This window comes from Muscardinus avellanarius (assembly GCF_963383645.1).
Source record: "Muscardinus avellanarius genome assembly, chromosome: 1".
NCBI lineage: Eukaryota > Metazoa > Chordata > Mammalia > Rodentia > Gliridae > Muscardinus > Muscardinus avellanarius.
Window position 1 is genome coordinate 66,130,753 of NC_137786.1, and position 14,459 is coordinate 66,145,211.

General features: G+C 39.2%; 1 protein-coding gene across 1 annotated transcript in view; it reads left to right on the forward strand.

Moving 5' to 3' along the window:
- Positions 1-5,438, forward strand: part of JMY (junction mediating and regulatory protein, p53 cofactor) — a gene marked incomplete at both ends in the record, with an annotated part of 85,154 nt that extends 79,716 nt beyond the window's left edge. The window contains 3 exons of the mRNA XM_080711627.1: positions 1,088-1,183; positions 2,636-3,233; positions 5,131-5,438. Of these exons, the coding sequence (XP_080567753.1) occupies positions 1,088-1,183; positions 2,636-3,233; positions 5,131-5,438 (1,002 nt within the window). The remainder of the gene's footprint in view (positions 1-1,087; positions 1,184-2,635; positions 3,234-5,130) is intronic.
- Positions 5,439-14,459: the final 9,021 nt, after the last annotated feature.

The following is a 14,459-nucleotide window of genomic DNA, read 5'->3' on the forward strand; positions in this document are numbered from 1 at the left end:
ATTTTCTCCATCCTTTTTGTTTAGGTGTTGGGGATTGAAGACAGGGTCATTCTACCTCCAAGTTTACACTCCCAGCCTTTTTTATTTTTTGTTTTGAAACAGGGTCTCGCTAGGTTGCCAAAAGTTTTTCTAAGTTGCTGAGGCTGGTTTTGAACCCATGAATTCTCCTTTCAGCCTCCCTAATCCTGGAATTATAAACATCCCCTACCATGTCCAGTTTGACTGACTAACATATTTATCTTTATATACTTATTTATTTATTTTTGTGGTACTGGGGATTGAACCCAGGGGTGTTCTCCTTCAAGCGACACCCTGAGCCCTTTTCATTTTTACTTTGAATTAGGATCTCTCTGAGTTTCTGTGAGCCACTACACCTAGCTACTGATTATATTTTTAAAGCTAACTATATTTAGCCAGGCAAGGTGGTGCGCACCTATAATCTCAGTACTCCAGAGGCTGAGATGTAAGGATTACAGGTTCAAGGCCATCCTCAGCCACTTAGCAAGACCCTCAGCAACTTAGTGAGAACCCTGTTTAAAAAGGGCTGGAGGTATAGCTGAGTGGTAGAATGCCCCTGGGTTAAATCCCCAGGACCATCACCAATAAAAAATAAATAAATAAAAAGGCTAACTACCTTTGAGTTAGCAGGATATAGCAGCTAGATAAAACTTATCCTAAAATAAGTGTGTGTGTGTGTGTGTGTGTGTGTGTGTGTGTGTGTGTGTACACATGTACCAGGGATGGAACCCAGGATTCCAGCATTCTACCTCTAAGTTATATCCTCTGCCTTACTTTTTATTCTTTATTTTGAAACAGGGTCTCACTAAGTTGCGGAGGGCGTAAGTAGCTGAGGCTGGCTGAGAACCTGCCATCCTCCTGTCTCAGCCTCCCAAGTACTGGGATTATAAGAGTTTTTTTTATTATTATTAAAAAGACTTGGTGTTTCATGTTGTAAAACATTTTATTCAATGACTTATTCTCTTATATCATTAATTTTACATATTAAGATGTCTTTACCCTAATAATGGTAAAAAAAAAATTAGTAGTAGAACACAACCTAATGGAATTATTGCTAATTTTTTACCAGAAGAGAGAGAAAGCACATGATGAAGAAGAAAGAAAAAGTGCCTGGGTGAGCCAAGAGAGACAGAGAACACTGGATAGACTTCGAACATTTAAACAGGTAATACACGCATAGCCCACTCTTTTTTTTTTTATTGCTTTTCAAATAGAGCTGTATAGTATACTCCTATTATAGGATTTTTATTTAGAATATATGCTAAACATGACAGCTCATTATTAATATTTGTGTGTGTGTGGTATTGAGGATTGAAACCAAGGACATTCACCCCTGCCCCTATTTCATTCTTTATTTTGAAACAGGGCCTCACTAAATTGTGGAGGGCTTCCCAGGTTGCTGAGGCTGATTGTGAACCTGCAATCCTCCTGTCTCAGCCTCCCTAAATACTGGGATTAAAGATGTGCACCACCATGTCTTTTTTGATGGTATGGGGGTGGAACCCAGAGGCTTTCTACCTCCGGGCTATACTCTCAGACCTATTTTATACTTTATTTGGAAACAGGGTCTCACGAAGTTGCCGAGAGCCTCGCTCAGTAGCTGAGGCTGGCTTCGAACCTGTGTGATCCTCCTGTCTCAGCCTCCCAAGTACAGGGATTACAAGTATGCACCACCACACCCAGCTCCAGCTTCTTTTTTTTTTAACTTTTGATTGCATGGCTCCCTTTCCTTTGGTTGTTTTCAGAATGAATATTTCTGTGACCCTTGATATACAATCTTAATAGTTATATGAAACATGATCCAAAGTTTTTACTTTTAAAATTTGTAAGCATCTGAAAATATATAGGAATCCAATAATGGTCTGGTATGCTTTCTACATACCAGTAGTATATAAGTTTGACATCATAAATTTATGCTTTTTACTGTGTGTGTGCTCGCGCTCACAATGCCCTGAGTCCAATCCCCAGCACCATAACCATAACCATAGTTACTTCGGCTTTCTATCACCAGGCTACATCCCTAGACCTATATTTTATTTGGAAACAGGATCTTCCTATGTTGCTAAGGCTGACTTGCAATTTGTGTTCTTCCTGTCTCAGCCTGTCAAATTCTAGGATTACAAGCATGTGTCACCATGCCCAGCTAGTTTTTCCAATTAAATTTATTCATTAAAGATTTTGAGAAGCTGGGTGTGGTGGTGCATGCTTGTGATCCCAATACTTGAGAGGCTGAGACAGGAGGATTGAAGGTTCAAGGCCAGCCTCAGCTACTAAGGCCCTCCACCACTTAGTGAGACTCTGTCTCACAATAAAGACTAAAAACAGGGCTGAGAGTATAGCTCAGAGATAGAATGTCCCTGGGTTCAATCCCCACTACCCCCCCCCCAAAAAAAAGAAATCATGATAATTTTGGACAGTTGTTTTTTTGAGTAGATAAGGTGATAACTGTTTGAAAGGCATTGAGCATTGGTATTCTAGTCTACTGTTTCTTTTCTTGAAAAAATCACAAATGAGCCAAAATAATATCTTTAGTTGAAGGAAGAAATAAATAGGTATTTGTTTATAAGTTGTTTAATGTAATATAATCAATTATAATAATGCTTTTTTAATATTTTAGAGGTACCCTGGGCAAGTTGTACTTAAATCAACCAGATTACGACTTGCTCATGCAAGAAGAAAAAGTGCAGCAAGTCCTGTGCCCCATGAGGAGCCGTGTGACTCTCTGCCAGGAGTGTTGCAAGTACAGGAGAAAACTGAAGAGGTAGAAGAAAGAAGAGGCCAGTTTGGGTCATCACAGAACGCAGAACCCCAGAGCCTTGCACAACTTGAAGATACTTCATCAGCACAACTTGAAGCCACTTCATTACCTCTCAGTGGTCTTACCTCTGAACTGCCTCCCACTGTCTCTCTTCCACTTTTGAATAGCAGTGACCTAGAACCATGTTCTGTTACCATAGATCTACTCCCACCACCTCCCCCTCCCACACCTCCTCCTCCTCCTCCCCCTCCTCCCCCTCCCCCTCCTCTCCCTGTTGCAAATGACAAGGCTGCCACCACAGAGACACTGGAAGAAGGTCTGGCTAGAAAGGAGGGGAATGAGAGCAGGATCCCAAAGTCTGCAAGTGCCCCCTCAGCACATCTCTTCGACAGCAGCCAACTGGTCAGTGCCCGGAAGAAACTCAGAAAGACTGCTGAAGGTTTACAGAGAAGGAGAGGTAATTTAAAATCACATATGCATGACCATCCAGAGTATAAAGTGAGACATAATGAAAGAATTTTATATTCCATCCCACCTTGCAGACCTTAACAATATTTTTAATATTTCATGGTAACTGGTTTTCACAGTTGCATCAGAGAATTCACACCAAATTTATATCAACCCATAGCAACAAATGTGCAAATGCCTTCTGAAATGACACATGGCCTATTTCTTTTTTTTTTTCTTTTTTTTTTTTTTTCATTTCAAGACATGGTCTCAGTTGCCCAAGCTGACCTTGAGCTTGACGATCTTCCTGCCTCGGCCCCCCTGGTCTCAGTGTGCGCCTGTGGCTGAGCAGCCAGTCTTAGGAAGAGCATTCCAGTGGGAGGCAGCTGTCCTTCCAAAGGGTTGGGGTGGGGCCTATTTCTTTTGTGTTAAAGAAAAATCTAATTTTTTTGTCTGTGTGTGTGGTACTGTGGATTGAATCCAAGGGCATTCTTCTCCAAGCTGTACCCCCAGCCCTATATTTTATTTTTTATATTGAAACAGGGTTTCCCTACGTAGCTGAGGAGGCCTCAAGCCCACAGTACTCCTTTCTCAGCCTCTCAAATAATGGGATTACACGGTGTGCCATCTCACCTGGAAAAACCTAATTTTAAACATAAATAAAATACTTATGTGCTAGTGATGTAGCTCAGTGGTTGTGCATTTGACTGGCATGTGCAAGGCCCTGAGTTCAATCCCCAACACCATAAAAATAAAACAGTAAAGTACTCTCTGGGAAGACATTAGTGGGAACTTAGAATATTGCACATTTTGAAAGAACCTCAGTATCTTATTTCTATAAGAAACTCAGTATCTTATTTCTATAAAAAGACAAAGAACAAGAAGTAATATGTACAATTTACTGCCTCAATAAAATCTTTTTTTTTTTTTTTTTTTGGTACTGGTTATAGAATCCAGGGACATTCTAGCTGTTCCCTAAACCCTATTTTTATTCTTTGTTTTGAAGCAGGGTCTCACAAATTGCAGAAGGCCTCACTAGGTAGCTGAGGCTAGCTGTGAACTTGAGATCCTCCTGTCTCAACCTCCCAACTACTACATTACAAGCATGCGCCACCACACCCAGCTTAATAAAGTCTTTTTTTGTGTGTATATGTGGTACAGGGGGTGGAACCCAGGGGCCTTTCTACCTCCGGGCTATATTCCCATACCTATTTTATACTTTATTTGGAAACAGGGTTTCACTAAGTTTCGAGCCTCACTAAGTAGCTGAGGCTGGCTTTGAACCCATGCGATCCTCCTGTCTCAGGGATTACAAGCGTGTGCCACCATGCCCAGCTTGCTAAAATCATTTCTAAAAATAACAGGGAAATGATCCCTGCCTTTGAGGAGCTTACAGTTTCCATGCAGTCAGCATCATGCATGTAAAAGCAGTTTGCATATTACATTCTAATCTTTGAGAGACCATTCTATGAAATATTGCTTACCCTAATATGAGTAGAATTTTACATGTAAAAGAACTAAATGAAAAACTCAAACACCACAATGAGCCAACATTAATTTTTTTTAATAAAATGCATAACCCAGTCACTGTCTGAATTTGGATCGGGTAGGTGTGAAACCCCTTGCCAGTATCACCCATTGAATTGTTAGGAACATCTCCTAGCACAGTCTGTTCACTTCTCTCTCATGGGAAGTGATAGGGATATCAGCAGTACTTACTGTGGTCTCTAAGTCTTGGGAGATTAATCAGGATCCCTTTGCTAGGTCAGCCTTCTATCCACACTTCATGTACCATTTTGTAGCTGGTGTTTGAGTATCCCAGGTTTTCATTATCCAGAACTTTAGAGATTATACAGTTTGACTTTAAGTGCAATCCTGACTAATTGTTCTATTTCATTTTTCTAAAGTGAGCTCACCCATGGATGAGGTGCTAGCATCCTTGAAGCGTGGTAGTTTTCACCTGAAAAAGGTTGAACAGCGAACTCTGCCTCCTTTTCCTGACGAAGATGATAGTAATAATATATTGGCACAAATAAGGAAAGGAGTAAAGTTGAAGAAGGTACAGAAGGAAGTTTTGAGAGAATCCTTCACACTTCTACCCGATACAGACCCTCTAACACGGAGCATCCATGAAGCCCTAAGAAGAATTAAAGAAGCGTCCCCTGAATCTGAAGATGAAGAGGAAGCTTTGCCTTGCACAGACTGGGAGAACTGACAAGTAAATGGCCTGTTGTCTTTAATAGCATTCCATAATAACAGCTTTTATATTGGTTGATGGGGTCTGATATCTCTTACTAAGTCTGAGGCCTATTGTTTATTATAAAAAATTATAGCAATGGTAATAAATTTTTAAATTCTAGGAACTAAAATAGCAAAAAAGTATTTTCTGAAAACCATGGCTATATAAATGTTTTTATATCTTGCTCATTAAAAAATTCTATAGTTATAACTCCAGTAAAGGGACAGACTGACTATTGCCTTTCACAGAAGTCTTTTTCTCACTGAAATATTTAATTTTAGTGTGTGTGTGTGTGTGTGTGTGTGTGTGTGTGTGTATGCGCGCGCACGCGCACGTGTGCATGGAACCAGGTGATTGAACCCAGGGGCATTCTTCCTCTAAGCCCCATCCCCAGACCTATTTATCATTTTTTATTTGAAATAGGATCTCAATAAGGGCTTAGGTAGAGGACCTCACTAAGTAGCCTAGGCTGGCTGTGATCTTGCGATCTTCCTGTCTCAGGCTTCCAAGTATTGAGATTGCTAGTGTGTGCCACATGCCCAGCTGAAATACTCAATTTTTATTTTGAAACAGTGTCTCAGTAAGTTGTTGAGGGTCTTGCTTGTGTTTCTGAAGCTGGTCTCAAACCTGGGATCCTCCTGTCTTCAACCTCCCAACAACTGGGATTATAGGCATGCACCACTGCACCCATCTATGCATTTGAGTCTTGATGTCGCTTGCTGTCCACAAAGTTTTCTAATATCAGTCTAGAAAAATGTTTGCATTATCTGATTACTTAGCTTTCTAGACCTTTAAAGCTATTCAGGCTCATCACAGTTACAGCATAGTCTAGGTAGATTTTCAGCCACCATGAATAAATATATAAAAATTGTGTACATGTCTTGAGTCCCCCAGCACACTAAGATTATCTTTGGTTACACATTGCACTCTTCTAAGTAATAGAGTTGCAGTCCACTCTTTTTTCCTTCTCATTTCTAGTACTGGAGATGGAACTCAGGAGCATTATACCTCTAAGCTACACCCTCAACCCTTTTTTTATTTTGATTCAGGGTCTAAGTTGATGAGGCTTCCTATTCATAAGCTAATTATAGGTTAATGTGGTACAAATTATACTAAGTATTTTAAATCAGTAAAGATAATATGCTATTAATTAAATTCTACATAGTATTGGTAAGTTGTCACATCTGGAATGGCAGTGGCTTGTACTCTCCTCTCTTGATGGAGTATGATTCTATGGGCTTTACGACATTCACCAGAAGAGGGGCAGTTTTAGTTCTGGAGGAAGTAAGTAAAGGATGATGTACTTGTTAGTACAGTAAATTCCTCCCCACCCCACTTTTTTTTTTTTTCATCATACATGCTAAGTAAGCATTCTACTATTGAGCTACTTCCTCCCCTTTTTTGGTACCTGGAATTGACCCCAAGTGGATTCTGCCTCCAAACAATATCCCCATCCCTTTTCATTTTGAAACAGGATATCTCTAAGTTGCTGAAGCTATCTCCAAATTTGTAATCCTCCTGTCTTAGCCTCTCAAGTACTGAGATTACAGATGTGTGCTACTGCACCTGGCCCAACCCCTTTTAGTTTTTATTTTTGAGACAGGGTCTCACTAGATTGCTGAGGCCTGGCTTGAACTTGTGATCCTTCTGCCTCAGGCTCCATAGTAGCTGCAATAAAGACATGTGCCATTATGCCTGGCAGCAGAGTGATTCTTAGACATGTTTGATCTTAAGAACTATTCAAAATGCATATTCCAGGCCTTGTCTTAGAGGTTCCAACTGAATATGCAGGATGTGTATGTGGGTTTACATATTTGGGATTTTGAAGACTTGGTACAAAAAAATGTAAACTCAGTTTTTAAATATTGATTACATACCAAAAGATACTATGTGCTTATATCAAATAAAATATTCCTAAAAGCAGTTCCACGTTCCTTTTGAACATGGTTCCATCAGGAAGACATTCCTCCAGTACCTTTCCATCCTTCCCACTCTGCCATCTTTTTTGTATGTGTGTGTGTGTGTGTGTGTGTGTGTGTGTGGGTCTGGGGATGGAACCCAGGGGCATTTGACCTCCGAGCTACACCCTCTACCCCATTTTTAGTCTTTATTTTGAAACAGGGTCTCACTAAGTTGCAGAGGGCCTAACTAAGTAGCCGAAGCTATCCGCGAACCAAGATACTCTGGTCTCAGCCCCCCTAAATGCTGGGATTACAAGCATGCGCCACCATGCCTGGCTCTGTCAACATTTGTACCTAGCTTAACAAAATCACACTCTTGATGTATAGGAATTTGTTACCTTTACCACGATAATGCCAATTTTCAGTAGTATAGGTATAGGGGCCCTAACAATTCTAACAAATTCAACACTTTATTTCTTGTTAGCTTATTGTTTAGGGTATTTTTTTGTTTTGCTTTGGTCTTTTCTTTGTGGTACTCAGAATCAAACCCGGAGCCTTGCACTTGAAAGGCAAGTCCTTAGCAACTGAGCTACATCCCAGCCTGAAGGGTCCTAATTATGATCACTTTGTTTGACTTACCCTTTTTGGATTTCAAGTAGTTTTGCTTATAGATATGTACACTATACTTTGTAGAGAAATCTGAATATATTATATCAGTATCTCAGTGAGTTAGTATCCAGAGACTCAGGTGTGTCTGACTAGGAATCTTTTCCAGTTGTTTGTAGATTGTCTTTCACTTGACATTTCTTACTACCTATGTGTTTTCTCATTCTCCTTGTAGCATCTCAGGTTGCTGCTTAAGTCTGCACCTAAGACTACCATCTTGATGTTGATGGTTAATTCCACAGCTGGGCCTTCACATGAATGTAGTTTGTTCATTAAAGTTGGCGTACAGTAACCAGGCCCCTGAACGCTAGCTGCTCATGACTTCTCCCATCCCACCATATCCTGCCTGATAAACAAGACATTACAACAGCATTTTGTATAATTCAGTGTGTTGAGGTGTTATCTATAGTTTCTGGCTACTAATTTAGTCTTTGTTTCAGATATTAAGAATATGGTTTCATGGTATTCCCACTTTGAAAATTGCTTAAAACTTTAGAGGTTCTGGGAGGGGCCGGTTGCTCACAACTGTTGTGTGTTATACAGTTATCAAAAGAGAAACAGTGAAGTTGAGTATGGTGGCCCAGGCTTGTAATCCTAATATTTGGGAAGCTGAGACCAAAGGATTGCAGGTTTGCGGCCAGTGTCAGCAACTTAGACACTGTTTCAAAAAAAAATAGAGTATAGCTCAGAAGTAGAATGTCCTTGAGTCCAATACCAGAAAGGGAAAACGAAACACTCTGAGAATGTGTGAATTTAGATACCTGCAAAGTCATTTTAAAAAGACTGAATACATGAGATGACCCACCAACTAATCAGGCAGTTTTAAAGTAAATATAGAATCACTGAGCTTGAGAATAATTTTCAAGTCTGAACTTTTAGATAATTTTCTACAAATTGCTGTTGAAGTCATAATTTTTATTTTTTTTATTTTTTTTTGGGTCAGGGCCTGTATATGCCAGGCAAGCACTACTAATAATAATACTGAGCTACATCCCCAGCCCTTTTTATTTATTTTTTTTCCCCAATTTTGAGACAGGGTCACCAAGTTAGCCACACTGGCCTTGAACTTTTGATCCTCCTGCCTCAGTCTCCACAGTCATAGCTGGGATTAAAGTACTACCATGCCTTTAATAAGGTCTGGCTTAATTATATTCTTTAAAATGAGATAATTTCTTGAAATTTCCATAAAATAGTGAATGTTTAGGCTAGGGGTATAGCTCAGTGGTAGACACATACTTGCCTAACATGTGTGAGGCTCTGCATTTGATCCCAGCAGTGTTTAAAAAATAAGTGAATGTCTCTGTTCTGCCTCATCCTATTCCCAGAGAGAACCTTCCTTAATGGTGTCCTTCAAGAATATTTTCCCCCTTTTTAAATTTATGCAGTATGGTTATACATAATTGTGGGAATCCTTAATTGGGTCAGTTTTCACATTAACTCCCATTTCTTTCCCCCTGGTGGTCTCTTTTGTCTACTAGTCTTCCATGAGACACCCACTCTTCCTTCCTTCCTTCTTTATCTCTCTCTCTCTCTCTCTCTCACTCTCACTCTCTCTCTCTCTCTCTCTTTCTCTCTCTTTCTTTCTTTATTTTGAAACAGGGTCTCACTGAGTTGCAAAGGGCCTCAGTAAGTAACTAAGGCTGACCACGAACTGCAATCCTACAGTCTCAGCCTCCCAAATGCTGAGATTAGCAGCATGCACTGCCACACCTGGCTCAAAATCCAGGTTTTGATCCTAAGTACAATCCTTATTTTATACTTACTATTAGCCTGGCTGCTAAATTTCCAGTGGTTAAAGTGAATTTTCCTGCCAAAGTAGAAATGTAATTAATGGGGGAGATATTTTATGTTGAGTTGCTTGACTTAAACTAAAAATTTCTCAGTCACATTAGCTCCATTTCAAGTGCTCAATAACCACATGTAATTATTGTATTAGAAAATGCAAAACTATAATAAAATAAGTTATTTTTTCCATGTGCATGCCAGTTTCTGTCTGATAAGTAGATTTTTTAGGTATATTTTCTCTTGTGTCATGAGCTCATAAAATCAAAAACAGTTCTGGTAAAGTATCCATTTTATCCTGTCCCTTGAATGTCAGTTTAACAAAAACTCTTTATTAAATTTTAAAGATAGCATTTAGTAGTTCTTACTTAGCTGGATGTGGTGGATACAACTAGGATCCCAGTACTTGGGAGGCTGAGACAGGAGAATAACAGCTTGAAGGTCATCCTCAACAACTTAGTGAGACTGCCAGCAACATACTGAGACCCTGTCTCAATATAAGAGAGAAAATGGGCTGAAAGTATAGCTCAGAAGTAGAAAACCCTAGGTTCAATCCATAGTACCACAAAAGAAAAAAAAAGTAGAAGAAAAATAAACCATTGGTGTTCATCCTGAATATTGCAAAAGGGCATACTATCTTTAATATGCATCTTTTTTAATATACTATTATTTTATTTGCAAACAGGTGACTTAACAGAAAGAAGAAAAATATCTACAGATGAAGATTGGTTCTGATTCTTTTGGAAAACAAAAGTTTAAGCTCTTGGTTTCACAGTTGGATTTCATTAGACCCAAAGTATATTGGCTCAGTTATATGGAAAAAAAGGAAGCACAATTGGCAAGTTATTTTCAATCATTCCAGTAGATAGTGGTTGACATAGATGTGCAATGTTCCTGACTGCAATGAAGAAAAGGCCGTCAGAGATGGCCTGTTTTTATGCACCTTTCCTCCCCATCCCACCTGTATATCCTGGTGGTGACCAGTTAAATTAAGGGTCACTGTGAGTTGGAAGAACACTGGGTTGACAGGATCTGCTGTGAGCTGTTTTGGGACTGCTTTGAGGTCCATCTTTTATTGTACTAAAAGACATCTGAAGATACAGAGCTTCTTCCATATCAGCTTAGAAAAAGTGCAGCACTCTGAAAGAGAAATTTGTCATGATAGCTGTAAGTCAGGAATTAAAAGAAAATCAGGTGGAAATGCACTCGACTTTTTCACATTACTCATTTCCAAAGGAGTTTCATAATGATGTTCAACATCTGGAAAATCAACAGATACATCTATTAATGTATGTACCAAACATGATACATTTAACAAGGTATATTTTTAGAAGGCCACATAGTCTTACACTTTGTAAGAGTTCAAAGTTAAAATTTTCATGCTTTTCAATAGCTTTTCATATTTCTGAACTTATAATAGTTTGAATTTTATGTGCATCCTTGTTTATGAGAAGCAATACTTTGTAATTTGATATTTCAAATTATTTTTAGTCTTTGAACTACTGCTTGATTACTATAACTCTTGACTTTCCTATTAAGAATCAAAAATCAGGATTCAGTAATAGGGATATAAATCTTAACTCTTTTTTTTTTTTTTAATCATGCACCATTTAAAGTTTTGTTTTGCTCCAGAGTAGAATTTATGTGCTCTGCAAGGATGCAGAAAGTGGAGAAGCAGAAAAGCCTCTTTGGCTGGCATTCTACTCTCATCAGATGCCTTGAATGAACTTTGGGAGAGAGCATTTGTTTTCATCACCAAGGTTTTAATTTATATACACAGCTTTTAGATGCTGATTTTGCTGGAAGGGACCCTCGAGGAATGAATTTAGTGAATGGAGCTGTCGTCATTGTCAGCGAGGTTGTTGTGGTCTTACAGGAGGTAGATAATGTCAGACCCAGCTTATAGCACTCTGTAGAGTATAATTCTGCCTAAGACAGATCATTGCCTTCATTCCAGGGAGTTAAGGATTGAAGTACCAAAAAGAACTTTTTATATCTTATGAGGCAGTGCTCTGGCCTATTCCTGCAAAGTCGTAGTGGAGTAAAAGTTCCTCAATGTATATAAATTGGTTTTTCTGAAGAAAAAATGCTCATAACTCTTCTCATCTTAAAATGTCATGTTCGTTAAAATAATTAAAGAGAAAAATTTCCAGCAACAGCAATGGGTTATATAAAACATTCTTTCTGCTTAAATGCCAGTAGTGTATTCAGTGATGAGACTGGGAGCTTCTTTGCAGCATTTTCATGGACGTTGGTTTTAGGGCTAGCAGTCCCACATCTTATCTTGGACTATTGGAAACACAAATCGAATATGTAAACTTTACCCCAAAATATGGGAGTGAGTGTATGTCCTTTATAATTTCAGCAACACATTAAAGCATGCTTTTTAACCCAAAGAGCCATCAATTAATATTAAACACATACACACAAACAAAAACACCAGCACCTTCATGTGCTGAGGGAGAATTGCTACCCATTAGTGCTGCAGCTGGATTACATTGTGAAACAGCTTCACTCAAAAAAGGCCCCCATCTGTCTTCCTGGGCCTTGTTGTAAAAAGTCTACAAACTGTGCAGAGCTCAGTTCTTACAGGGATGTATCCACAGCTCTTGGCACATCCCATTATAGCACCCCAGGAGTTTTACCTCATACTTACTAATGTGGAGGTTAAGATAAAGACCTTTGTTGACATTCTCCAGTAAATAACTTTCTCCAACACATCCACTTCCCTGCCTCAAAATCCAGGGTCTTGAGCTGTTGGCCAGAGTGCCTCGAATGCAGTTGGCCCCGATTCCGTCCCAAGGACTGAAAAGGAAATAAAGATTCAGGCTGCTACTCCCTCAAAATTACAAATTACCTTAGGTCCCACACCATTGCAGTTATTAATGAATGATGTTAAGATTTCAAATAACTTGAGCCCCCATAGCCATCAAGATGAGATTACCAGTTGAACCTTCATATTAATTTTAAGGCAGTTTCAGAACCTCACAAAAGTATGCAAGCATGGTCAGATTTCCTTTTTTCTTTGCTTCTGATAAAATAGCCGATTAGCTTTAATGTAAATTGGTCATGACTTGCCTATATTTTTATATTTCTCAGAATCTTTTGACAGTTATTCTGTTCATGTATTTTCTTTCTTCTCCCCCTCCCACGTCTTTTGTACCAAGGATTGAACCCAGGGGTGTTCTACCTCTGAGCTATACCCCGGCCCTTTTTTATTTTTTGTTTTAAAACAGAGTCTCACTAAGTTGCTGATAGTCTTGCTACATTGCTGAGGCTGGCTTTGAGCCTGTGATCCTCCTGTCTCAGCCTCCCAAGTACTGGGGTTACAGGCATGTACCACCATGACCAGCTTATTAATGTTTTTCTACATCTACACACAGCTGCTGTTTATGCCAAGTCACTTTATAAGTGAATTTACAAGTCTATTCTGCATTGCAGTATATTTAAAATGGGAGATCAAGAAAGCAAGTAGGTGATGACTTGGTGAGGGGTGTTTTGAGATTAATGTAACTGCTCGCTTCATTGTTTCAGATGTTTTCCCTTCTAATGAAACCAAAAGTAAAGACATACATAGAGCCCATGCAGCTTAAGGAAAAGGTATCACTAATTATTTTAAATCCCAGTTTTTGGTAGTATGGCAGTATGAAGAAATACCTGGCTATTGAAGATTTTTAAAGGAAGAAAAATTGTCTTATTTACTAGAAGTATATTTTTATGTTAATTGAGTTTGTGAGCAGCATAAAAACAGTCTTAATTCCTCATTGTAAGAACTCAAACACTTCTGTAAAATACATTTTTAAGGATATTGGTAGACACAGTTTATCGGGCAGGTCTGGTATCTCTATAGAGGGAATGGAAGCCCTGCCCAGGACAGGAGTACTTTCATTTAAGCTGTGTAAGGGGGTATGGGGGGGCGGGGGGGCGGGGGAGTCCTTGTTGCTACAGAGTTGAACTGTGGTCTTCAAAACATGGCATGTCCACCTCGTCAGATAAAATGTGTTCAGTTGTAAAGCATAACTTGAGTCACTGTAGACACTAAGAATTAAAACTCTTAAACCAGTGGAACACAAATAGAATCCTCTCTATGGAACAGGATCGGTATACAATTGATATGATTTCTTTTTGTGTGTGTGTGTGTGTGGTACTGGGGGTGGAACCCAGAGGCTTTCTACCTCCGGGCTATACTCCCAGACCTATTTTTTTTTTTTTATATATACTTTATTTGGAAACAGGGTCTCACTAAGTTGCTGAGAGCCTCACTAAGTAGCTGAGGCTGGCTTCGAACCCGTGCGATCCTCCTGTCTCAGCCTCCCAAGCACGGGGATTACAAGCATGCGCCACCACGCCCGGCTTACAATTGATAAGATTTCATACATTCCCGAAGACTCCACTTTTAAATGAACATTCACTGAGTGTGTGTGTGTGTGTGTGTGTGTGTGTGTGTGTGTGTGTGTGTGTGTATTAAATTGAAATCAGCGCTTTTAGTATAAAGAAAGCTTTTTCTTTTTTTTTACGTACGTTCTTTTTTTTTTTTTTTCCAGCTTTATTACATAAGTATTATGCACTTAACACCAGATAGCAACCTGTAAAGTAAGTACTATTGGGTCCTTACAGGCCCTGTCAGGGAGTTGAAACACTTTATACT